General features: G+C 45.2%; 1 protein-coding gene across 3 annotated transcripts in view; it reads left to right on the top strand.

The window, feature by feature from the left end:
* Positions 1-2,345: 2,345 nt before the first annotated feature.
* The window catches only part of SH3D19 (SH3 domain containing 19), a 79,007-nt gene continuing 55,238 nt past the window's right edge, over positions 2,346-26,114 (top strand). The window contains exon 1 of one of the 3 annotated variants that reach the window (XR_014470226.1): positions 2,346-2,992. Coding sequence is in view for 2 of the 3 variants with exons in the window: in XM_083171560.1 (XP_083027686.1) it covers positions 2,899-2,992 (94 nt within the window). In the remaining variant the exon portion in view is untranslated. The remainder of the gene's footprint in view (positions 2,993-26,114) is intronic. The other 2 variants (XM_083171560.1, XM_083171566.1) reach the window with 2 other exon arrangements.

The following is a 26,114-nucleotide window of genomic DNA, read 5'->3' as shown; positions in this document are numbered from 1 at the left end:
AGCAGGCACCACACCGCACCGCCCCTACACCCATCTCACATATACAAAAAAAAAGAGCTTAAAAAATGGAAAAGAGAACAATGGGCATATCCATTTAGCTGCAGCATTTACCCAGCGGCAAACTGAGCACTGCTTGGTTCAATTAGCAGCAGGAACCCCCCACTAAATAGCCTCAGGCATAAAACCTGTACAGTGAAACTTGTGCTTAATTGACTATGACCTTTAGAGGTAGAGTTACTAAGACCAGAGGCGGAACTACCATTTGTGCAGTAAGTGCAGTTCACCGGGGCCCCTGAGGACTAAGGGGCCCACTGCTGCCCCTATCTCCCTCTTTCCTTGTCACACTCTGCCTCTCTCTATCACCCAATACCGTGTTGCATATTGTGAACTTGGGTTTTCACTCAGTTGAGCATTTATCGGTAGACCGTGCATTTGCCAAGGTACTCAATGCTGGCTGCAAGCAGCAGCAAACATATAGGGCTATGGATTGTTTGAAGGGGGCTCCAATCCGGTATCTTGCCTAGGGTTCAATTAGGTCTAAATCCACCTCAGTGTGGAAGGCCGCCGAGCACAGGCAGTCCCACATGTAAACTATACGAAGTGCTCGCATGCTTAAGGTGTGTACACACGGGGTGCAATTTCATGTCAAATCGCTGGCAATATGGTCGCTGAGCGACCATGTTGCCAGTGATTTGGAGCCAGTGATTGCCAGTGATTTGGAGTCAGCTGCGCGCTCCCGTGTGCACTGCCTAATGGTCGCTGGTCGCAGGAGCATGCTTTCCCCCAGCGGCTTTCCCCCGGCGATCGATGTGCCGGGAGGTCAGCGCCGGGGAGATCAGCGTTGATCTCCTCAGCCCCATGCCGCTGCTCCCTCCCTCCTCCCATCAAAGTGACAGCAGCAGCGTCTGCTGCTGCTGCGCTCCCCCTCCGCCCCGTAGCAGTGTGTCCTTTTCATCGCTGATGAAAAGGAGACACTTAGCAATATGATTGATGGGGATATATTGCTAGCAATATATCGCTAGCAATCATATTGCACCGTGTGTACACAGCATAAGTGTAGCCTCCTGGCAACCTTGTTTTGGGTTGCAGCAGCTGCTTGTGACATCATGCAGCCACTGTGGTCCACCCCGCAAATGATCCTGAATGCCCCTGCAATGCTGCCCCCCCTCCCCCTGCGGCCCTTAGAATGCAGTTGTGTACCGCAGGTGGGGCAGATGTAACATGTGCAGAGAGAATTAGATTTGGGTGAGTTATTTTGTTTCTGTGCAGGGTAAATACTGGCTGCTTTATTTATACACTGCAATATGGATCTCAGTTTGCAGTAAAACCCCACCCAACTATAATTCTCTCTGCACATGTTACATCTGCCCCACCTGCAGTACCCATGGTTTTGTCCATTTGAGAAGGAATTTGCCTTTGCGAGTGAACCAGAATAAGGGCCATTGTGAGGAAAATGACTGCATACAGTGTATCGTATGCAGTCGTGCTGTTTAAAGGTAATAGCAGGTGACTTCTCCACTCCCTTCCCTTAGTGTATGGGCACCTATACTCTCTATGCACGTTACATTTGTCCCACCCGCAGTGCACATGATTTTGCCCAATTTGAGAACAAATTACTTGAAAGCCATCCAGTGTGTACGGGGCAGCAATGAGTGGCGAGTACTGAGGCGTGCTCCCGCATCATTGCTGGCCCAGCCCCTCATCTGCTGGTATTACCAGCAGATGAGCGACGGAGTGGACGGCTTTCCATGGCATCCTGCCATGGAAAGTCGTCCACTCCCGGGAAAATTGCGTTTTTCAGCCCAGCAATTTCCCTCATCATCTGTCACCATACACGCTGTGCAAAATCGCCCAGTGTGTATGGACCTTCCCTCTACCTGTCTGCCTCATTGAATAGAAATATTGGAATTACACTGAAATCTGAACATAACTAATAAGAAAATTATATATATATATATATATATATATATATATATATATATATATATTTTTTGAGAGAGAATCCAGCATTGTCTGCAATACCTATCAGGTAGGAGATACAATTGGGTAATAATATATATATATATATATATATATATATATATATATATATATATATATATATATATATATATATATATATATATATATATATATATATATAGTATGTAAAGCTCATCTCAGGAGCAATAACATAGAGAATATTCCTTTCAGCCCTTTATGTTAGAATGGCCAGTCACCTGCTATGTACATTAGGGCAGAAAGTCCTGTCTGACTGTGATTGCAGCTTGCAGGAACTGTGCATTATTCTCACACATGCCTGCACCCATCTACTTGCTGCAGGTACCTCCTCCCTCCTTCTTCTCCTCCCTCCTCCCCCTCCGCCTTTTGTTTTACTATCACAGGGAAACCGAGGGAACAATTTCCTGTTGACACCGGAATATTTAGAAAGTGTTGGGCAGGAGGAAAGAAGAGCAGCAGAGAGGAGGAGAGGAGAGCAGCAGCAGGAGCAGAAGCAGAATCTGGGGTGGAAGTTGGATGCAATCCCCTCTCCTTGCCCCCAGCTGAGGGGTGACTGGCAGAGGGAGGCCCTGCTTGGATGAATGGTCTCACCCAGCACAAAGTTTGGGTGCAGCAGGGGTGACAAACATTGGGGATCAGGGTGACAAGAGGGGCAGGGCAGAGACTGGGCTGGATGTGAAATCAGGTGCACCCAGGGATCTGTGTGCCTGCTGCTGGGTGTAGGGGGAACACTGCATGGGGAAGGATGGCAATGCCAGGCTCTCTCTCCTGCTGGATAGGCTGCTGAGCCCTGTGCAGGAATAGCAGCCTGATCGCACCTCGGCCTCTCCTGCATCCGAGGGGAAGAGCAATGTGATTGTCTGAATCTCCAATGCTTTTAACCTGTGCTGTCTGCTGATGGCTGAAGCCTGGCTGGAGGAGGAGGAGGAGGAGCTGAGGGACAGTGCTGGCAACAGGAGACACAGGAGGTCCAACCTGAACCAAGCTGCAGGTAACCATGGAGAGAGGGGTCTGCAGTGCTGCTGCTGAGCCATGCTGTGTAGTGTGTGCTGTGTCTGAGTGCTGTGTGTGTATGGAGGCACACATGTCTGGGCACAGCAGTCATGCCTACAGAGCCTCGCTAATCCCCAGGGACTTTACACTGATTAGCTGCTTGGCAAGGACCAAGGCTATTATATTGCCTTGATAAATACTAAGCAGGAACCTATGGAAGCTTGCTATGGTGCTGGGCTGGTGCCTGGTATAGCCTTTTTTCTTTGCATTGTCATAGTGTAATATATCGTATATACTGAAGATTACTATAACAAGGTAACCACTTCTTTTGTACGGTGCTGGGGCTTATTAGTGAGTTGTTTGATGCCAGTTTACAATATCTCCTTTAGAACACACCTGAATATAGATGCAGAGGCTAATTTGTACCTTGAGATATTATTTGGGTCCATTTGTCTTCTGTAACCATCAGTGAAGTGGTGATCCCTGTGCTTACATCATTATGTAGCCAGTAATACAGTATCAGTCACTGATGTCATCAGCCAGGAAATAATGTAATCATTATAAGTTATACAAATATATTGCAAAACATGGATCCATCATTCCAGAACTCACAGGTGTATATTGTGCACTTTAACACCTACAGATATTTATTTCCTTTATTTCTCCCTCTTTATAATGCTACCCTTGTTATAACACCAGATTTTGCCTGTGTTTTTAAGCTAGTATTATAAAGAGGATGCACCTTCTGGAACACATGGTGCAATATTGTGAGCAGCTGTCCCCAGCACCAAAGTAACTTTAGGAGTTCTTGCAATTGCCGGCTGTGAAATCCATGCTCCAGAAACACATTGGTGATGTGTGCTTATAATACTGTTTTTGTATTAAAGGGTGTAACATACTGCTAAGTTAATTATATATATATATCTATCTATCTATCTATCTATCTATCTATCTATCTATCTATCTATCTATCTATATATATATATATCCAGCAATGCTTTTGTTTACATTTTTGTGATATTTGTTTCCTGCCAATTGGAATGATACTCAGAAGTAATAGTAGGGAGAAGCCCAAGTTCCAGGCTAGTATCGGTAATGTTATGCATGTAGTGAGGTATCAGTACATCATAAGTAAGGAAGCAGATGATTTGTTTTACAACTTTCAGCTTTGTTTGTTGTGACATTGGAAAAGGTCATTTTGTATAAATTCTGTCATTATAAATAACCGCACGTTGTGCAAACTTCAAATGCCAACAGCCTTGACGATTAACAATGTTGCTGGGCTGTTTGCAGCAGGGAGGGATGGGGCAGTGGCGGCACTGGGACATGGGAATGAACAACTAGTTGGAGTATAACATTGACCCCAAATCTTCTGTGCTGGAAGCAACCCACCATCAGCAAGTTACACTATACAGCCTAGGTTTGTCTTAACAGCATTCTATGCCCTGGGCAAAGTAATAGAATGCAATGCGGTCCTGCCATGCAAACTCATTTAGGGAAACCAGAAAAAAACCTAAAACCCAACTTTCCCCTTCTGCAGTCCTGCACCGTCTCTCCACATGCTTCTATACAGTGAATGGGTGCCAGCACTCTGATGTATAGCCATTCACCAATCAGCATGCTGACTGTCATTGGCTGTCTGGCTGCAGGATAAAAGGCAGGTAGAGAATGCGGCCTTGCCGCTCTGATTGTGTGACCACCACCTGCCCCTGCTTGAAGACCACTAGAATTGTGGAGCGCTGGGCAGCTGCCCAGTCTGCTTATACGTTTAGATGGTCCTAATACTCCATGCCAGAGAACACAATGATTGGAGAGAAATTTGCCTCTGTCGCCATCTAATCCTCCAAGTCTTAAGGCTCCCATACACTAGTCCGACTTGTCCTTACGATTTGATGTGCCAAGTTACATATAATAAATCGCATGCGATTTACTGCATGTACATCCCCGGGGAGCTGGCAGGGGCAGGCCGCAGGGTGGTCCGTGTGGTGCGGGACAGTCAGCGGGGTCTGTGCAGCGTCTGCAAACTAAGTAGCGCTAATTGAGGGGCAGTGGGACGGGAAGCGGCTGCTGGCCGGCCGTTTATTGGCTGAGAGAATTCTCTCAATCAGCGGCCTCCCATTTGATTCTCTCAGCCAATCAGCATCCGACCAGTATTTCAAAATATGTTTTCATATTCAGCAGCCGCTTCCCGCCCTGCTGCAAAAAAATGCTACTTAGTTCCCAGCCGCTGCAAGGACCCTGCTGCCCGCCCCCAATGCAAAGACCCTGCAGCTGCACATAGCTGTGTGCCAGCAGTGATTCATTGCTGGCACCCCCCTAGGATCAGACCCAAAACAGTGATGGTCCGATCCGATAAATTTGATGTGCAGCCCGTCCGACCCCCCCCCCCTCACACACACTCCAACCCGATGCGCAGTCCCGTGCGTATTGGGTCAGAGGGGATGTCAAACACATCCGATTTGGGCTAATTTCTATGCTTGATCCGTCGGAATCGGGTGAAATCGGCCCAACTCGGACAAGTGTATGGGCACCTTAACACAGCTTGAAGTGTAAACGTAAACTCCTATAGCTTCTTGTTGTTGATGAGTTTATCCAGTGGGATTCCATTCAATGTCAATACAGAGAGCTCTGGAGAACAAGATAGTGCAGGAGCCAGAATGGGTGACTTTTTTTTTTTTCCTAAAAATTCTAGTTAAATAAAAAAAAAAAAAACAATAATAGTACTTCCTTTCTTCTAGAACCTACTGGAGGAGAGCTACACCTATATTATCTAATCTCTGACCTGTACTCTTTCCCTCTACACAGGAACACAATGCTGGTCATGTACACAATACTGACTGTGTCTCTGATTGCAGAATACCTGACTGTAGCAAACTATAGTATTTTTATTATAGTAAAAGAAGGTACAACATTTGGTATTGGAAGGCAATGTAGTTTGCCTGTCCTGCTGTAGAAGGCAAATATTCATAAGTAATGAAAGAACTTAAGAGACCCTGAGAGGCTTCTATGGGGCATCGCCAGATTTTTCTGGCGATGCTCCCCCCCCCCCCCCCCCCCCCCGCAGCGGTAACCCGGCAGGGGATGCTTAGAGCATTTTTTGCTTACAGAATCTCCCACTTGGACCTCAACTCCATTCATATTGCCACTTACCACCCTAGTAGTGCTGGCAACGGTGGTAGTGGCATCAATCACAGCCTCGGTGGTGGAGCCAGCCGCAGCTCTCACAGGATTTCCTCTTCCCAGCGTCCCTCCCTCAGCAATCCCAGCAGTAGCTGCTGCTCCCACAGTTTCCGGGAGAGATCCGATGAAACCTTGCGCGGCTGCAACTCCAGCAGCACCAGGAACCGCTCCCATACCAATGCAATGTATTCTGCCAGTGCTCTGCGCCCCCCCCGACCCAGGGATGAAGGCTGCAGCCTAATCAGCCTATTGGTTAATCAGGCCCTGCTCTTTTTATTGGACAGTGCATGCCCCACTTAAGTTTATTTTGAGGACTACATATTCCTGTTTTGTGCACACAAAGTCGGTTTACAATAACAGTAAAAAAAATAGATAAATACAGAATTCCATAACTGTTTTTAGTAAATGGTTCGCAGCATGAATATGTCCCGATAGTTTTACAGGTCTTGTATTGTTTAATCCTATAAGAGTGCAAACCCAATTCTTTAAAATTTTTGGATATACAGAATATTTATTGTATATATCTCATATAAGTCAACCAGCGTGACCATATTAATATAGCTTAACTTGGGTCATTTTGTAAATAGTTCCTTAGAGGGTATATATTTAAAGGAGATAGTTACCACCCATATCTAATGATTTTTCAGAACAGTCCTTGAGATTATATATATATATATATATATATATATATATATATATATATATATATATATATATATATATATATATATATATATATATTAGATAGATAGATCTCTATATATCTATATATATATATATATATATATATATATATATATATATATATATATAATAGATAGATAGATCTCTCTATATATATATATATATCTATAGATCTATCTCAGAAGTAGAAGAACAACAGCGGCACTCAAACGGGAACTTTTCAAAAAAATATATTTGTCACAGCAAACGGTCCTACGTTTCGGGGATTACATGCCCCTTTGTCAAGGTGAAAAAGCAATACAAAATTGTATTGCTTTTTCACCTTGACAATGGGGCGTGTAATCCCCGAAACGTAGGACCGTTTGCTGTGAAAAATATATTTTTTGAAAAGTTCCCGTTTGAGTGCCGCTGTTGTTCTTCTACTTCTGCTACTACTTCTGCTATCCATCGGTTCCAGAAGGCACCCGGGCATGCCTACAAGGGAGAGTGCCAGGCCGACACCACATATTGGCTATAGAATCTCTTTCTGGCAGGGCGGTGTTGTAATGGGTAAACGCCGTTCATATGCGCTCCTACCGGCAGTAGCTGCTGATGCTGCCGACCATCCGGCTGCTCGCTCACCTCGGTGTCCTAGCCGTCTATCAAGCGTGAAACATGGACTCAGCAGCTGTGAATCTGGAACTTGTGCGGTGCACAAGATGGAAGGGGGACCGTAGGGGCACAGGAGGATTCCCTGTAGCTGGAAAAGGTTGAGCTGGTATATGGAGACTCTCTCTTGTTTCTCCGCTAAGTGCGTGTCTGCGGTTTCATATCTTCTGATGCAACCGCAGACACCCACTTTTTTATTGTTATATATGTACAATAAATATTCTTTATATCCCAAATTTTTTTTTAAATTGGTCTTACGCTCTTATATAATTAAACATTTCTAGCAAGTAACTGACACCAATTTACTAATTGGAACTGCATCTCCAATTTCTAGGTGAGCATAAATTCAGGAGGTCATTATTCAATTTGACGCACTTGTATTGTGCCCGATTTCTTTGTATTTTTTTTCTATATTGTACTGAGTATTACCTGTACCGAGGTATTCCTTATTTTCTATACTTCTGTGCTTTTCAAATGTTTTCTATTGTTTCATTTTTTTGGAACTGTGTTGAATATCTACTAATATATCCAGCTATCCTACACACTAAATGATAAATACACGGTCACTACGAAATGCAATGTACAGTAATAGCGTAAGAATGTTTAGGTTACTTAAGTTTTATCTCAAGTCGAGTACAAGGTCATCTGGGTATAGTTTAACCAGTTTTGTAATTATTCACCTAAGAGATCAATTTCACTTACAGTGATGTAGACAGATATTCAGCAGTGGTGGATCAGTCTGTGAGTGACAACTGGAATGGAAATAATCTAGGTTGTACATATTGCCCTACCCAGTTGGAAATATCTCTCCTGACATTTTCTCGTGCGAGGTTCCTCATTCCTTTCACAGGTGCTAACACTTTCTGATCATCTAGCTTTCTAAACAACCGTATGATCTGTGTCATTATATAATACAGATCATGTGTGCGGCCAATTTTGCTACAGATGTGATTGTTTAGTCATTGAACCAGGCAAAGGAACCATATTACCAGATTAGCTGGGTATACACTAGTAGATATATCTGCAGATCAATTGATCTGCAGATATATCTACAGACTTCTCAGGCAGCGTGCTGACATCACAAATGAGCAGATGATTGACTGAGCTGTCAATCACCGGCGGCTACCGGGGCAGCTGTACGGGTGGTTGGTGTCTCACCCGTACACACACAGCACGATGCACCGATATATCGGGCTTTGCCTGTGTTGCACAGCTGACGCAATATATCTGTGAACGACGCTGTTTACTAATCTATCGCTGATATATCCGCCAGTGTGTACGCACCTTAAGATTTAATTCTATTTAAATGAGGTAGGGCAAAAAAGCACATTTATTCAGGCCGCTAAGGAGCCATTTTGTAGGCATCTCAAAACAATGGCCTCAGGTGACTTTGTGGCCATAGGGACAGAAACCAAGCTTATGATAGACTGTTGGCAGCATATTCTCTAGTGTGAGGGCTCATTTTGAAGCAGATTGCTAGGTTTTGCATTTGTTTTAATCTATTTCCCTTTTCTATCTGCTCTGCATTTGGCCCTGTCTGTCTAGTAATCTACCATCATATGATTCAGTTTGCTGAGAGTTAAACATCTTTTAATTGTTAGGTGAAAAGCAAACAGGCACATAGTGGCCCAATCAGGGCATTCTGCTGATAACCATATGCAAGTCTCACTTCACATCTAACGCCATTATTTTGGATAACAACCTGGTTGATTCATACAGTATATCATTTGTTTTCAACCCATATTTGAAATTTAGGGCCTGATTCATACTAGATTTTCTAAGCTACAACTCCCGGCGCTAGGCCCCACCTGGGTCCGGCACTTTCACACTAAGGCCCTTATTCTGGTTGGTGCGGTCGAGCCGCATATGCGGCTCCGACCGCACCAGACGAATCCCCGCCTACAAGACGGATCGGCACGGCCGTCCGTACACGGACGGCTGCCGATCCGCATAAAAATGGTGGAGGCGTACGCCTCCACCATGGTGGGAGCTGCCCCCTGCATTCGATGGTCGTCGACCATCGAAGGCAGGTCCGCACGCCCCGGCAGCTCCCGCAAGCTGAGACCACACGGACAATCGTCCGTGTGGTAGCTTGTATGGGGGCTGAAAGCTGACATCCGGCGACGTCAGCTTTCCGCCCCCATGAGTTGCGTCATGCCCTCATTACCATGCATACGCCCCGCGTTTGCATGGGAACGCCCATGAAACGCGGGGCGTACACATAGGGAAATGAGGGCATGAAGCCTCTCACGCCCCTATACGCCCCCTTTGCGGTGGACGAAATACGTCTGCGGCGAAGGGGGCTGCACATGCGCAGATTGACCTCTGCGCATGTGCAGTGTCAAAACATCGGCGGTACGGCCGCACGCGGGCCGTACCGCATAGATTAGAATAAGGGCCTAAACCTGAGTCGCCCATTATACAGAGGGCAATCGGGTTTAACCCTTCTTATAAAACCAAGGTGAATTGCCAGGTTGGTCGGCCCATGTTGTAAGCTGTGGTGCTTTCACGCCACACCTCCATACGTAGGTTTTCTGTGCAGGGTAAATATTGGCTACTTCATTGAACTGGTGGCTTAATTGATGCACTTTCTGGTTGTGACTTGCTCCCTTACATGCTCATGTGACAGAACACCTGTTCTGACACAACTACTGAGAGAGGGGTGAGGAGAGGCTGGCAAATCAGGTTTGGTGAAGCACAAGGAGACAACGCACGTCAGAATGAGTCAGAAACTGAAGATAAGAAAGCAGAAACTGTATCTCTCCTTCTACGTGTTTTGTCATTGTCCGATTACTCAGACTGAAGAATGTAAGTTACAGTAATACTGAATGGGAGATTAATCAAATCTCAGAGAGAGAAAGGGGAGAGCCATAAGGGGCCAGATTTGGATGTGTACGCAAACCAGATAGTTTACATACAAATCCGATGTTGTCTGGTCTGTGTAGGTGACCTGTTCTGAATATGTGCAGAGTAGGTTTTGCAATATCACTGGCAGCAACTGCTTAGCTGTAGCATGATAACCGCCACTGTTCTTCAATATGACGGCGTGCCTTGTTCATTTTGTAGGCATGCCAGGCCTAGGGTCTGTGTAGTCGAAAGCAGACCTCCAGGCTTCGGCCACCCGCATCCTCTGGCCATTCTGAGTAAGCTCCTGACTGACTGTGGCCTATTGGCATTGTGAGTAACAACCAATGGTAATGATACTGATCTGGGAGTACATCCTCAGACACCTGCATACATATAACAGATATATCAGATTTCATCCTGTATCTTCATTACATGTGTGGGCAACAACATCACCCTACACTAAATTAATTGACTCCTTAGAGGGAAACATATTAAGCTGCAATTTTGAAAAATGACTGGTTTTCTGTAATTTTACCATTTATTTTTAAACTGGCAATGTTATTTTTAAAGGCAAAATTTCCGAAAATGCTTCTCCCATTTCCTGATATCACAGCATCTGATGCCTGATGAATGTGTTTGTCAGGTTTGCCTCTAGGGGGCTTACACACCTGGAGATGTGCTGAGCATTCTGAGCAGTACTAGATCACTAAGAACATTTCAGCAAGATCGCTTAGCACACAGCGATGGGTCAGCGATGGGTCAGCGATGTGTGCTGAGCGACCTGTCAGGGCAAGTGTTCTCTGGTGGGAACACTGGCTCTGCCCAATTAATATCCAGAATGCTGGATATTAATCGCCGGACAATAGTCGCACATGGCTACCGCTGGGGCCCTTAAACATGGAGCAAAGTACAGGCATTTCCTAATCAATCTAATGAGGTCACTTAGAAAATGCCCCTAAATCACTCCGTGTGTAGGCCCCATTAGAAGACACTGGGCTCTTTCATCATTTCGAGAAGTCGAATTGATTCTGGTAGACTATATTTCATATTTGCAATCAAAATACTTTTTTATGGATATTATCACCTTATGCTAAAATGAAATCACTTAGAAAAGGCATGTCCAAACTATGGCCCTCCAGCTGTTGTGAAACTACAAGTCCCATCATGCTTTGCCAAAGTAATGCTATTAGGTAATGCTAAAAGTATGGCAAGGCATGCTGGGATGTGTCGTTTCAAAACAGCTGAAAGGTCATAGTTTGGACATGCCTGTCTTAGAGATTGCAAAACACATGCCAAGACCTTGGCTAAATGCTTTGTGTTTTCTTGCTGGCAATTAAATGCATCTGCCTGTTATGACTGGTGTAGCATTTATCAGTGTACATACAGTATAACATTTGTTCTGTGCTTTACTAACCTATTCCTTGAAGCAGCACAAGAGGGCGCCATCCTACTGAACCCTTCATGAACCATTTTATGTTTCCAGTGATGACACTGGTAAAGTAGATGAATAAGAACCTAAGTAACCTCTCCCTAAAAAAATATATGATTTGGTCATGTTAAGTACAGAAAGCGCTGTAGCTCATAAACCAAAACATTGTGATTCACCCTAATTACATTTTTTGGTACTCTATCATCTGTCAGAAAATGTCCATTTAAATGGACAAGGGGCCATAAAGAGATAAGACAAATGAATCTACCACCGTTGGCTCCAGCACTATTGTTTCAATCTACAGACTGTGGCATTACAATTGTGTTTTATATAAGCAAATAGTTAATTTTTTTAAATGATTGTTCCTGTTGTCCCTTTTTGCAATTATGCAGGAGGATAACAGCAGCATTCTTCCCCCGGTAAATTGCTCAGCTGACACCTGTCACATAACAGAACAAGCCGTAAATGCTCACATGGGTTGAGATCTGGTGATTAATAAGTCCACGGCATACAGAGAATATCATATAGTTACATAGTAGGAGAAGCTGAATAAAGACTTGCGTCCACCTAGTTCAACCTATGTTTATAATAGTTTATCTCTTGTTGTATAGTGTGTTTCGATTATTTTAAAGACTGCTTATGTTACTTATTCGTACCGTGGATGTTTTTAACCAATAAGTGTTTATCCAACCTTATTTGAAACGTATTTATCGTGTCTGCTGACATCACTTCTCCAGGAAGAGCGTTCCAAAGTTTGACTGTTCTGACTGTAAAGAAATTTTTTCTTCTAGATGAACAAAATCTTTTTTCTTCTAATCGAAACTCATGCCCTCGCGTCCTAGATTCCTGTCTAGCAGAAAAAAGGGTGCTTGACAGTTCCTTATTTTGGCCCCTGATATATTTGTACATGTTGAGCATGTCCCCCCTTTAACGTCTCTTCTCTAGTGTAAATAGTCCCAGATTGCTTAATCTTTCCTCGTAGCTTAAATTCTCCATTCCCCTAATAAGCTTTGTTGCTCTTCTTTGGATTTTTTCTAATTCTATGATGTCCTTTTTATAGTGTGGGGCCCAGAATTGTACTCCGTATTCGAGGTGCGGTCTAACCAATGATTTGTACAGAGGCATAATTACTTTTGAGTCCCTAGTTTCCATGCCCCTTTTAATACATGCTAGAGTTTTGTTGGCCTTTTTTGTTGCTATATTACATTGAGCACTACACCCCAGTTGTCTATTTGGACTCCTAGATCCTTTTCGAGTACTGAATTACCCAATTCATCCCTGCTTAGGTTATAACTAGCACACTGGTTATGTCTCCCAAGGTGCATGACCTTGCATTTGTCCACATTGAACCTCATCTTCCACTTTTTTACTCATCTAGATTGTCAAGATCATTTTGAAGCGGTTACATCTTCTGATGATTTAATAACTCTGCTCAGTTTTGTGTCATCCGCAAAGATGGATACATTGCTGAGTAACCCCATCCCAATATCCTTAATAAAAATGTTAAATAAATGGGCCCTAGAACCGAACCCTGTGGCACTCCACTTAGTACTGGTATCCTATTTGAAATGGCACTGTTTACGACCACTCTTTGTTCTCTATTACACAGCCAGTTCCCTACCCATCTACATATCGGTGTAATATTTTGAAAATCACTGTGGGTAGCAGCACTGTCTTCTGGTCAGGTGTGACCGGAAAGGAATGCTGCCACGTAGTGTGAGAATCATTGCTCTATAACAGTGGTTCCTAAACTTGTGCCTCAAGGCATGCAAACAGTCCAGGGGCGAAATGTAATAGGGTGTGATTTTTTAGACATGTGCGATTTTTGGTCAAAAACGGCCGAAATCGCACATTTTCCGAAAATCGCACATTTAATAGGTTGAAAATCGCGGTAAAAAATCGCACTTTTTACCGCGAAATCGCACTTTCAGAAGTGCGATTTTTAGTCACATTTCAATTCGCATCCAGATGTTTTCCCATTATAAAGTATACAACTCGCAAATGTAATAGGGTGCGATTTTTGGTCAATGTTACCAAAAATCGCAAAAAAAATAGACCAGGTTCTGACAGGCGAATTTGACAGAACCATGCACAGATCATTGAGATCTGTGCATGGTTCTGTTAATAAAAATGTGTAAAAGTGTTTTTATAAAAAAAAAAAAAACGGCGTGGGGTCCCCCCTCCTAAGCATAACCAGCCCCGGGCTCATTGAGCCGGACCTGGTTCCAAAAATACGGGGGGACAAAAAGCATAGGGGTCCCCCGTATTTCTGAAACCAGCCCCGGTCTCTTGGACCGGTCCTGGTTCCAAAAATACGGGGGACAAAAAATCTGGGGGTCCCCCGTATTTTGAAACCAGCACCGGGCTCCAACAGCCCGCGGTGTCATGCCACAGCCGGGGGACACTTTTTATACAAGGTCCCCCGGCCAAAACATGAGCACCGTGGCTGGTCAGCCTTGGACGGGGTACCTGGAGGAGTGGGGACCCCCCCAATAAAGGGGTCCCCCCCCCCAGGCTTCACCCGTCCAGGGCTGAAGCCCGGGGCTGTCACCGGCGTCCGTGGCCAGTGGACGCCGGCCTGATAGGGTTAAATCCATCATACATATCATTACATTGCTTTTTGCCGGCGAACTACAAGTGCCAGCAGACCTCCCCCGCATGCTGGGACTTGGAGAACCACAAGTCCCAGCATGCAGGGCATTAATGGGCCCGCTGGGACTTGTAGTCCACCTGTAAAAAGAATGTTTATAAAAAACACACACACAGAGAAGTACAAGTTTATTACACACACACACCTCAATTTTACACCAGCATACTTACCATTCCTGGATCCAGCGCTGGTCTGGCTGCTTCACAGCCGGCTCCCCCCGCATTGACAGGCAGCGGGGAGAACCGGCTTTCTCCGTTGCCTGTCACCGGCTTTCTCCGTAGCTTCTGTAGCTCTGTCCCAGTGCTACAGAGGCTGAGAGCGCGATTGGCTGAGCTACAGTATGCGTCTCCATGGAGACGCATAGCTCAGCCAATCAGGACTGAGCTATGCGTCTCCATGGAGACGCATACTGTAGCTCAGCCAATCACGCTCTCAGCCTCTGTAGCACTGGGACAGCGCTACAGAAGCTACGGAGAAAGCCGGTGACAGGCAACGGAGAAAGCCGGTTCTCCCCGCTGCCTGTCAGTGCGGGGGGAGCCGGCTGTGAAGCAGCCAGACCAGCGCTGGATCCAGGAATGGTAAGTATGCTGGTGTAAAATTGAGGTGTGTGTGTGTAATAAACTTGTACTTCTCTGTGTGTGTGTCTTTTATAAACATTCTTTTTACAGGTGGACTACAAGTCCCAGCGGGCCCATTAATGCCCTGCATGCTGGGACTTGTGGTTCTCCAAGTCCCAGCATGCGGGGGAGGTCTGCTGGCACTTGTAGTTCGCCGGTAAAAAGCAATGTAATGATATGTATGATGGATTTAACCCTATCAGGCCGGCGTCCACTGGCCACGGACGCCGGTGACAGCCCCGGGCTTCAGCCCTGGACGGGTGAAGCCTGGGGGGGGGGACCCCTTTATTGGGGGGGTCCCCACTCCTCCAGGTACCCCGTCCAAGGCTGACCAGCCACGGTGCTCATGTTTTGGCCGGGGGACCTTGTATAAAAAGTGTCCCCCGGCTGTGGCATGACACCGCGGGCTGTTGGAGCCCGGTGCTGGTTTCAAAATACGGGGGACCCCCAGATTTTTTGTCCCCCGTATTTTTGGAACCAGGACCGGTCCAAGAGTCCGGGGCTGGTTTCAGAAATACGGGGGACCCCTATGCTTTTTGTCCCCCCGTATTTTTGGAACCAGGTCCGGCTCAATGAGCCCGGGGCTGGTTATGCTTAGGAGGGGGGACCCCACGCCGTTTTTTTTTAACTTTTTTTTTTTTGCACAAAAGCGCATTTATAAAAATGCGCACATTTTCATGACTGAAAATGCGCACATTTTCATGACTAAAAATCGCGGCAAATCGCATTTTTTTGCCGCTAATTCGCATCTCATTACATATGCGAATTCGCGGCAAAAAATGCGATTTTTAAAGGTGCGATTTGGTGCGATTTTTTTTTTTAGTCTAAAAATCGCACCCTATTACATTTCGCCCCAGGTTTTTACTTGAGCTCGAACGACTTTATAAGTACCTGGGTTTTTTATTTATTTAACCTTGTGGACTCAAGTATGGATATGCTTAACACCTGGACTCTAATGGCGGAGTTTGGTTAGCTGTTCTAAGGCAATGGTTTGCCGTTATGAAACTTTTTTTATAATTTATCTTCCATGTGGCAAAGTGTGCCGCACAGAGCCAGGCATCGGCAAGAAGCATGGTGAGCGAAGCGAGACATGTGAAGGGATGCAAGAGGTTTCAATAGGTCCGGTGCCTTCATGGATATCTCACAGATACCAAAATACATGGACAAAATGTGAGGCAATCGATACTTGATATTCCTGGTGGTCGTGACATTATTATCGAGTGCCACACATTATCTATCTATCTCTACGTTAAGGGGTCAGCTGACCCTTCATCAGGAGACACATGTGCTTTCCCCCGAATGTAGACAGAAATAAACTCTGGTTGTTTTCACTGCTACAAAGACTGTTGAAAATGGGGCAATCAATAGCAGAGAATAAGTATTTCATGCTCCTATAAATAGCAAATGTTCACAGTCCATACCAGATTTTTCTAAAGACCAACATCACAGCACCAGTGCCATAAATATATAGTGTTCAGCACCAGCATATTTATTATACTGAAATGCAGAATTGGTCTTCAAAAAAGGTCGGTTATGGGCTGAAAACGGAACCATTTGCCATTTTTGAGGCTTGAAATAAATTTTTGCTATTATGTGGCAAGTGCCCCATTTTGCATTCCTCATACACCACACTACACATAATACAAAGTTAGGCATCTGCACCCACTGTGCTGCTTACTGGGCCTCTCCCTCAATGCTACTTCCTAGACGCAGCCACCGAAGTCCCCAGCTCACGGCTGGCCACCTACCCCAGCTGTGCCGATTTCCTGTGCCTGCTGAGGTCCCCGCAGGGCCACACCTGCACACCTCGCCCTTAGCTGCTTGAAGCTACCGTACCCTGCCTCTGCCTACAAAGGGAAAAAAATGAACAACTGGTCTTCGGGGGGGGGGGGGATGTCTGGGTACTCAGAACCCCACCCCCCCTTGTGTGTGCCACTGATTATCTCAGGTGCGGACATCGACACCAAAAAGAAAGTGGAAAACTCATGATGACCTTTTCCATGTTGACCTTGTGCATGTTGACCCTTTTTGGAGTCATGTTGGCATGATACACAAATACACAACACCTCTTTAGGTTGACCCTCCTGAGTTTGTCGCAAGCCTATTGGAGGTTTGTTAATCTGTCTACATCAGGCATTCCCAACCACGGTCCTCAAGGCACACCAACAGTGCAGGTTTTAGTGATATCCAGGCTTCAGCACAGATGGTTTAATCAGAATCCCTCAGATCCTAATTAAGTCACCTGTGCTCAAGCCTGGATATCTACAAAACCTGCACTGTTGGTGTGCCTTGAGGACCGTGGTTGGGAATGCCTGGTCTACATCATCCCCCACTGTATAGTGTATCTGAGTTACCAGTTAGGACAGTAGTAGCCAACTCCAGTCCACGAGAGCTACCAACAGTGCAGATTTTCCAGACAACCTAGCTGCTGCACAGGTGCACTCATTACTCACTGGTACATTTTAAAAGATCCACAGGTGGAGCTAATTACTTCACTTGTGATTCTGTGAGGAGATCTGGAAAACATGCACTGTTGGTAGCTCTCGTGGACTGGAGTTGGCTACTCCAGAGGTAGGAGGTGCAGTCTATTGAGTTTCAGATTTTCGCCTGTTTTGTACTCTATTTTGGGCTATATTTACGAAAGTTATTTTATGGGGTTGATGTACTATTTGCGCATGTTATGTGCCACAGAGAATGCCTCCCCCAATGTATGAACCCTACAATGTGGGTAGAAAGGCTGGGCCGATATTCTCACTGCTATCTTTTAGATAGGATTCCAATTATACCCCTTTTACACAAGAGCCTTGACCCAGATTATTGCCGCACCACTCCAGGTCGAGGTTTGGTGTAAGTGGGGCCCAAGAAAAATATCCGGGTCCTGTTACCCGGGAATCCAACCCTGAAAATGCTCATTGTCATACATTGTCATGCCCCATACAGGGAGTCAGGGGTCGTGTAAACGGGTAACATTTGGATGGCCCAGGACTCCTTTCCACCAATGAAGGGAACCCATACCTCCCAACTGCAGTATCCATTTGGTCAGTCCAGAAGTTGGGTAGGGGCCGTGTACAGCCTCCGCTGCTGTCTGCTGTACTATGTAGACAACAGTTGAGCCGGGGAAGAGGCGTATTGGTCGGCACTGTTCACCTGATCAAGCAATGCCAGCGCTTGGATATTAGTCTACCTGAAAACAGGTCCTATGTTGGATGACTCGGTTTACACTGCAGTTCACCCGGGACCGTGCATTTAGTTAATTTAAAAAAATCGCATAGTGTACCCAGCTTAAGAACCTGTGGTTTTGCATATAGTGGGGCTGCTGTGGAGGCCTGTATCATTTGCCCATGAATAGCGCATCATAGTAATTTGAGGTGGTTGTGATTGTCATAGAGAGGGTAAAAATTAATAGTTGTTGTAGAGAAGTGGTCCAAAAATGCACAGCACTTGAGTTCCCTGTATGGCCCATTTGTAGTTTGCAGCACAGCAATAATTCCAATATCACAAGTAGTTGCTAGGTTATCCTCTGTTGTATTTCTCTTGTCTTTTTTAATCAATTACATCAGCTGCATATAGTGGCGGGCGCTGGGTTAGTAACACCCTGCCAATCTGCGGAACAAGTTTCTCTGGAGAACGTAGAGACGACATTAAACTCATGTAGAAGTTACGTGAGGAGACTTAATGGGGGAAACAAAATTTATTAAGAAGGCCGATCCTGTGTACAAACGGGTGCAACCAGGAAATTTACAAAGCTGCCGTGTTGTCCAGATTCATATTTTCAGATGGCAAAGTCATTTGTAATTGGCTGATGACTTTCCTGGCAGCCAAATATGGAGGAAAGCATGGGGGGGGGGGGGGGGGTGGCAGGCTGATGCCATAAAAGTGTAAAAACAAGACTTGGAGAACCACAAATCCCAGCATACAAGGCATTAATGGGCCTGTTGGTTCTTGTAGTTCCACAACAGAACGAATAGCTAAATTAAACACACACACACACACACACACTATAGGGTCCTTCGTAGGCCTGTCATTTTCTCCAGTAGATAATCCATAGGATACCTGTGAGAAAAAAATTATACTCCCCATCCCTCCAGCGTAGATTACGTCCAGTAACATCCACGGCTGTGTTAAAAAAAAAACACAGGTGGGTGCATTTAAATGCAGCCACCCAGTTGAGCTGTCAACCATCTCTGACTCCTGGCACGGGTGTACTGGCGGTCAGCGCATTATCCATACACAATGCGCCGATATATCTTTATAGGCATTGGCTATGTTGCACAGTGGACGTGATATGACTATGAACTACACGGTTCACAGACCCATCACTGGTACACGCTGGCTAATGGGCCAGTGTGTACCCAGCACTAGGGTGCCTTGAGGACCCAGTTTGAGAACCACTGGCTTAGATTCATTATCCATTTGTTGCCAGAACGATCCCTGTCTGGTGTTCTTCTACATGCTCCAGGATGGGGCTATAGTAGTTTCTCGTTTAATAAGATGCATTATATTCAAAGATAAACCGGAAATAGATTCTGTTGTCCTGTTTTTGGACCAAGAGGCCGAATCACTTCACGCCTGTATATTTATAATTAAAAAAAAAATCTTACTACAGCATCCTGTAAAGTGATGGCTGCCAGGATGTCTGTTGTTTAGAGAAAATAACCTCCCTCATTATTGCACAATCTTAGAAAAAAATTATGATTGCTATTAGTAGCTCTTTTACATAAGATGACTTGTACATTGGGCTAAATCCAAGCATATTGCAAAATAGTCCTAGGTATGTGTCGGCATATCATGTTGGAGCATGAGCTATTTGACATTGTATTTACTATCTTGTACATATATCTCTTATAAATATAGTTTATTCTTTTGCTTTATTAAACTTCACTTATTCATTAACTGTGTTTTAGACACAATCAACTTCTGTCATTTTTCAAACACTCTTCTTTGGATGAAACCGCTTCACCCTACATTGCAGAGAAACGCGTGAAGAAAATATATGTAATATATAATGTGGGGTATACAGCTCTTCTCTCCCAAATTATTGCTAACTTATTGCACTGCCTCTGATTGCTGTACTCTCACTCATCGCAAAATTGCACAAGACGCCATCAGCTGATTTCAGCATCTACTACAACGCAGGCTGTCGGCTCACTGTCTGCCAGACAACCCACAGACGGTCCATGTGTGTGCTGACAGCTGGAGCTGCTTGTAAGCCCTGGGTATCACCGCCGGTTTCCACACAGCCCATGGAGGCTATCACGGTCCATGGAGGTATAAGCTTGCTGTCACTGATGTCCTCCTGAGGCGGCTAACACAGGCGGTGAAGGCAGGCTGCAGTGCTCTGCTTGAGCTGCGATCTACACATCTGGTTATCTGCACCGCAGTCTGGGTACTACATCTGCAAAGGTCCTTCCATAGTGATGCTGCTGTTTTATCCAAGATGGAACAAACATACCACAGTTTGAACTAACAGCCATTATACCATAAAGGTTTAGAATGCATACACACTCAGCAATATATTGTTAGCAATACATACTGCAAATTGCTCAGTGTGCACACACTATATCTTTAACAATGAGCTCTCTCGCACATGGAAGTGACCAACACCCATCTCAACCCCCTGCAATTCACCTACCGAGCAAACAGAAGCGCCGAGGATGCAGTTAACCTAGGGCTGCATTATATCGTGGAACACCTGGATCATCCAGGCACCTACACGAGGGTCATTGAATTCAGCTTGGCATTTAACACAATTGCCCCCGCTATCCTAAAGCCCAAACTTCTCTCCCTAGAAGTTCCAGAATCTACCTGCTCCTGGACTGTGGACTTCCTGGTGGCACGGGAACAGGTGGTGAAAGCCGGAGCCTTTACATCCGCCATACGTACGATCAGCACTGGTGCTCCCCAGGGATGTGTCCTTTCCCCACTGCGCTTCTCCCTCTACACTTACGACTGCACCTTGAGTGACCAGTCAGTAAAAATCATAAGATTTGCTGAGGACACCACCATCATTGGCCTAATCAAGGAGGTGGATAAGTCTGCATACAGACAGGAAGTGGACAGGCTTTCACAGTGGTGCGGCAGAAACAACCTGGACCTAAACCCATCAAAACAGTTGAGAAACACCAAACCCATCTAAACAGGAGAAAACAAAATGCCACGGTCACACTAGTAATTTTCAACAGAGTGGTGTCATGGGTAGAGACTATCAAATTCCTTGGGACAAAAATCTCTCGCAACCTCAGATGGGAGCCCAACATGACTTCCATTGTCATAAAGGCCTAACAGCGGCTGTTCTTCCTGAGGCAACTGAAAAAAATTTCAACATTCCGCAGGAGCTGCTGCGGCTCTTTTATACTGCTATCGTGGAGTCCGTTCTATGCTCCTCTATTACAATTTGGTATGGAGGGGCCAATGAATCTGACAAACAAGGAGTGGTGAGGACAGCAGAGAAGATTATTGGGACGGACCTCCCCCTGTAAGGGAACAATACTTTAGTAGGGTTAAGAAGCGAGTTGGGAAGATCGTGGCGGACAAACTCCACCCTGGCCATAACTTGTTTGATATTCTCCCATCAGGTAGACGCTTCAGGTCCATCCCTGCCAAGTCGTCAAGAACCGCAAAAAGCTTCTTCCCGATAGCTATTCAGCTATTGAACAATGTACTCTAAGATACTGCTGATCTAAACACCTGACGGCTCTGTCTAACCTTGCAAATCATAACATGTCATTTGTATGCACAACTGATGCAATATATGTATGTCCTGTCATCCCTCTTGTACCGTGCTCGAAGCTGCACTGTATCCACAACCAATTCCTTGTATACGGGAGTATACATGGCCAATAAAGTGATTCTGATTAACTCCCACACCCCCCCTCATGGGATTGGTACTAAATCCTGGCGGTCGGAATCCCGCCGGGATTTTAACTGCATCCCCCCCCCCCCCCTCATCTGTACAAGCAGTTGAATCTGGAAATATTGCCAGAGACGGCATGCATGGAGCGGGGGTAGGTGACCTCACTGATAGATATAGTTCGTGTGTATGCACTATATCATTCACCCGCGGCACTGCCAATATAGGTAAGTGTGCACCCAGCTTGAAAGCAAATGAATGTTTTTCTGAGATCAGGGAAAATATGCAGACCATTTTATTTTTCTTTATTCATTGCATAAACACTTTGATTTCATGCATGCTTGGAGATAATGGATGCCAGGCTTCGGCCTATTCTTTCCACAAACACCCTTTTGCACGCTATGTACTGGAATGTGCATTTTGACTAGTGTCATAAAAAAATCCTTCACGCTAGAGACATATGGAATAAAGAAAGTCCTGAGGCTCCCTGACTCTTATGATTCCTTTAAAACTTAGATGAGGCTAAGCCAAACAGTAGTTTGTTCTATGCTGTAAATGAAAAAGGTGGAACTGAAATCAAGTGTCTGGTATAGGACTTTGAAGTTATGTTTTATTCCATTGTTTTCATTGGCCAGCCCCCTAACCAGAATGGGGGGGTACACCTGTATGTGTGCCAGATGCATTTGCATATAGGGGGTCATTCTGATTGACACGGTAAGCTGAAAAGTTTGCAGCTGACAAGAGGCCCTGTGACGCTGCTCTGTTTCCCCGGCGAATATATGCCACCGTATCCCCTCGCAACCACGCGACGGGATGGGATCGGAGGACACATCCCCTCGTATGTGCCCGCTGGCCATCAAATGATTTCCCCTGCCTTCGCAAATAGAAGTTCGTCTCAACTGGCTTATATTTGGTTGCGCCGGAACAAAGACAGGGCGAGTGGCTAAAGTCATGTGACATCAGCCGCCCACCCCTAGCAGCCATCGGCATGCCCGTGTACCCATGGGAACGCGCAGCATTTCATGGGCCTCCCCATGGCCCAGCGCCTCCCGCAGCGAACTGCCCGGCGAATGAGCAACTCCCCGCAGCCTTTTGCAGTCGGGTTTGCACATGCGCGGAAATGTGCATACACCAGCCCCGACCAAGGGGCCGAATTCAGTTCACTACATGTGAACAAGAATCGGCCCCATAATGGGAAGCACTGCACACTTTAGTCGTTTGCACTTTCTTGACCATAAGTTTATTTGCATCACCAACGTTACATTACACCTAAAAATGTGAGAAAAAATGCAATGCAAGTAATAGATAATAAAGGAGTAGTGATCTGGAAAATAAACACAGAAAATTCCCTGTAGTTATTTATCTAGAATGCCAATATTGTGGTACAGACAGAATGTAACGTGGTGTCACACACCAGGAGCAGCCAGCAGCCCCCATCGGCTACTGTACTGATACAGGACTTTACTAATAATACAAATGTGTGTCATTTTATGTACAAAGAGAATGGCTGCCTTTGTCATTGATCACATCCGCTTGCTCGGGGCACTGTCTGTGTGTATATTACTTTACAAGCTTGTAATAAGTGATCAAGATCGGCTTAATGCAGAATTGCTTTGAATGTTGCAGCACTTACCTGCTGAGTTCTAGCACATGGGCACACAGACAATGCAGGAATGTCGGTGTTCTACCTGAAGTGCAGCCTGTGAAGAACACCTGATGTGTAAATGAGTATAGCCCTTTCAACTTGATGGTGTCACTAGTAAAACTGGTTTGCACTGTAGGAATGTGCAGCAGTTCACCATGTGGTGTGATATTTGCCGTACAGCTGTGTCGTTTTTGTGTGTTCGTATTAATAAACAGTAGATCATGTTGACAAAAATACTATTTTATTGCTTTGCAGCAGGAAAGGTTTTGCAATGAACATGGTTTCCTTTTCTTGAGTGGAGAAAGTGAGGAGGAACCAGGCACTTCCTGAATGGCTGCATTCCTTCATTGCTCTTTGACCAGTTTAGCTTTCCAATCATAAGTGTACGAACACACAGGACCCATCCCTCCACTCCCCCGCCTCTCTCTCTCTGGATGCTGCTGTGTGATTTCATCTCGCTCGCTCTCTCTACATGCATGCCACTTCACACTGAGTGTGGCAGTGTTTGGGGAAGTACATTTGACATACAGTAGGCATTTCCAAGTTCTTAGATGCTCATAAACAATGCTGAGACTAAGGGGACACACTAAAGTTTCATCTGGGTATAGGTAAGACCTATGCATTGTCTTTGTTCCTGCTTCGTGTTAGCTTTATTTATTAATAGCAAGTTCTACTTGTTCTGCCTTTGTCTGTCTAAAATTGCTAATGAAAATAGATCGTTGCCAGTTAATTAGATGTATAAGATCTGAGCAGGGGGGTGTCCATAATTTGCTCTCTGTATAATTCTTTAATGCATCAATTGTGATAAATTAACGATACATCAAGTGTTTGTGCGCAGTTTTCAGAAGTTTTGGAAAGTGTCTTTTAAGTGTCTGGACGTGCTTCCAACAGCGTATGTACTGTCATTAGGATTGTTTTCCAGAACTGTGGTGATTCAAGAAAGAATCGAATGAGAATTGTGCTTTTCTGTATGTATGGCATAGTTTGCAGTCGTCCCTAATATCCAGGAATAGGCCCAGGCTTTGGAGAGCTGTAAAATGTTTTCTCTGGAAGTGGCTCTGTTTTTATACTGGCCAGATGCTTAGGACGGTACCTCCTTGTTTTCTATACCCAATGCTGTTGTCATTATCTGTTTACCGGCCTATTTACATAATACATTTTATATATGCTATAATACTTACATTATACTGAAATGCAGTAAACTTAAAAATCATGGGAACGTGGTGCATCCTAGTCTGGTTCCAGTAGACGTTTAAAATGACTACATGTTCTAAATGTTGACTTTGTGAATGAATGCAATTACGGTTAGGGCTAGATTTCAGCCACGGTTATGCCCCGTACACTTGGAGCTAGTGAGCCTCCATGCTGAGCGATTCGGTGTCGCATGGATTGTTCAGCACACAGCGATGTACCAGTGATGTGTGCTGAGTGATCTGTCACTGTCGGAGTACTCTGAAGAGAGCACACTGGCGATGACTAGATATATCCTGCATGCAGGATATATCTAGTCAGGCGATACAGCGCATCGCCGTCGCCGAGGGCCATACACACACGGAGCGATCTGTGCTTCATTTCTAAATGATCAGATCGCTTAAAGGTGCATATACATTGGACGATGTATGCACTGAAAGACATTGGTGACCAATTTCCCTTGAACTTCACCAGTTTCCTGGATGAAAGATGTGGCGCATACACACTGAACAATATGACAAATGATGGAGCTGCAGTCTATTGAGCTGATGAACGACACACAGGACTGCGCATCGTTTGTAACATACAGATGGAGCCGGCTTTAACTTTGCAGGGGCTGGTGATTCTATCGCCAGCCCCGCCAGCGGCTGGCTACCGCCAGGGGTGCTCGCGCGCCCCTTGGAGAACGGAGCCTGCCGCCAGTCCCCTCCGCCTTCCCCGCTGGTCCCCCTTGCCGCCCCAATCCCCCCCCAAACTGGGCAGAGTCTCCCTGAAGCGGAGACGGACAGGGAGATGCTGCCGTGATACTGGGATGCACGTGCGTGTGAGACGCACGCGCATACCAGTCTCTATCGCCAGTGCAAGGGATCTGGCGAGCGCCAGCCAAAGATGAGCCCTGCTACATCTGTACACATTGAACAATATTTTCACCAGTATCGTTCAGAAGGGACAAAATGTACGATATTTGTTGAAAATCATGCAGTGTATATGCACATTTAATCGACCCTGTGTGTATGCCCCATTAGTTTTAAGCTAAAATTGTACTGTCAACATGTCAGTGTCGGCATTGTGAGTGTTCCATGTCATCTGTCAACCTTTAGAACATGCAGACATGCTGAATTTCAGCATTCTGAACATGTCAGTGTTACGTTTTTAACTTCACTGTCTATGTTCTGCTTTTAGACATACCATGCCTATCCTAGTACACCTAAGGCTGAATTATGTATTCTGGGTATAGACTCCCCTGTTCTGCAGTAACCTGAGGCTATAAAGGTTTCAACATTTTGGTAACTATTGCTGCCTAAAATGTAAAATAAAATATATTGTAGGTTACAAAGGAGAATTTTTAACTAGGAAACCCAAACGGTTGCATTGTAAAC

This window comes from Crinia signifera, chromosome 1 (assembly GCF_055691185.1).
Source record: "Crinia signifera chromosome 1, ASM5569118v1, whole genome shotgun sequence".
Taxonomy (NCBI): domain Eukaryota; kingdom Metazoa; phylum Chordata; class Amphibia; order Anura; family Myobatrachidae; genus Crinia; species Crinia signifera.
The sequence above is the reverse complement of the archived record's forward strand: the minus strand, read 5'-3'. Positions and strand labels throughout refer to the sequence as shown.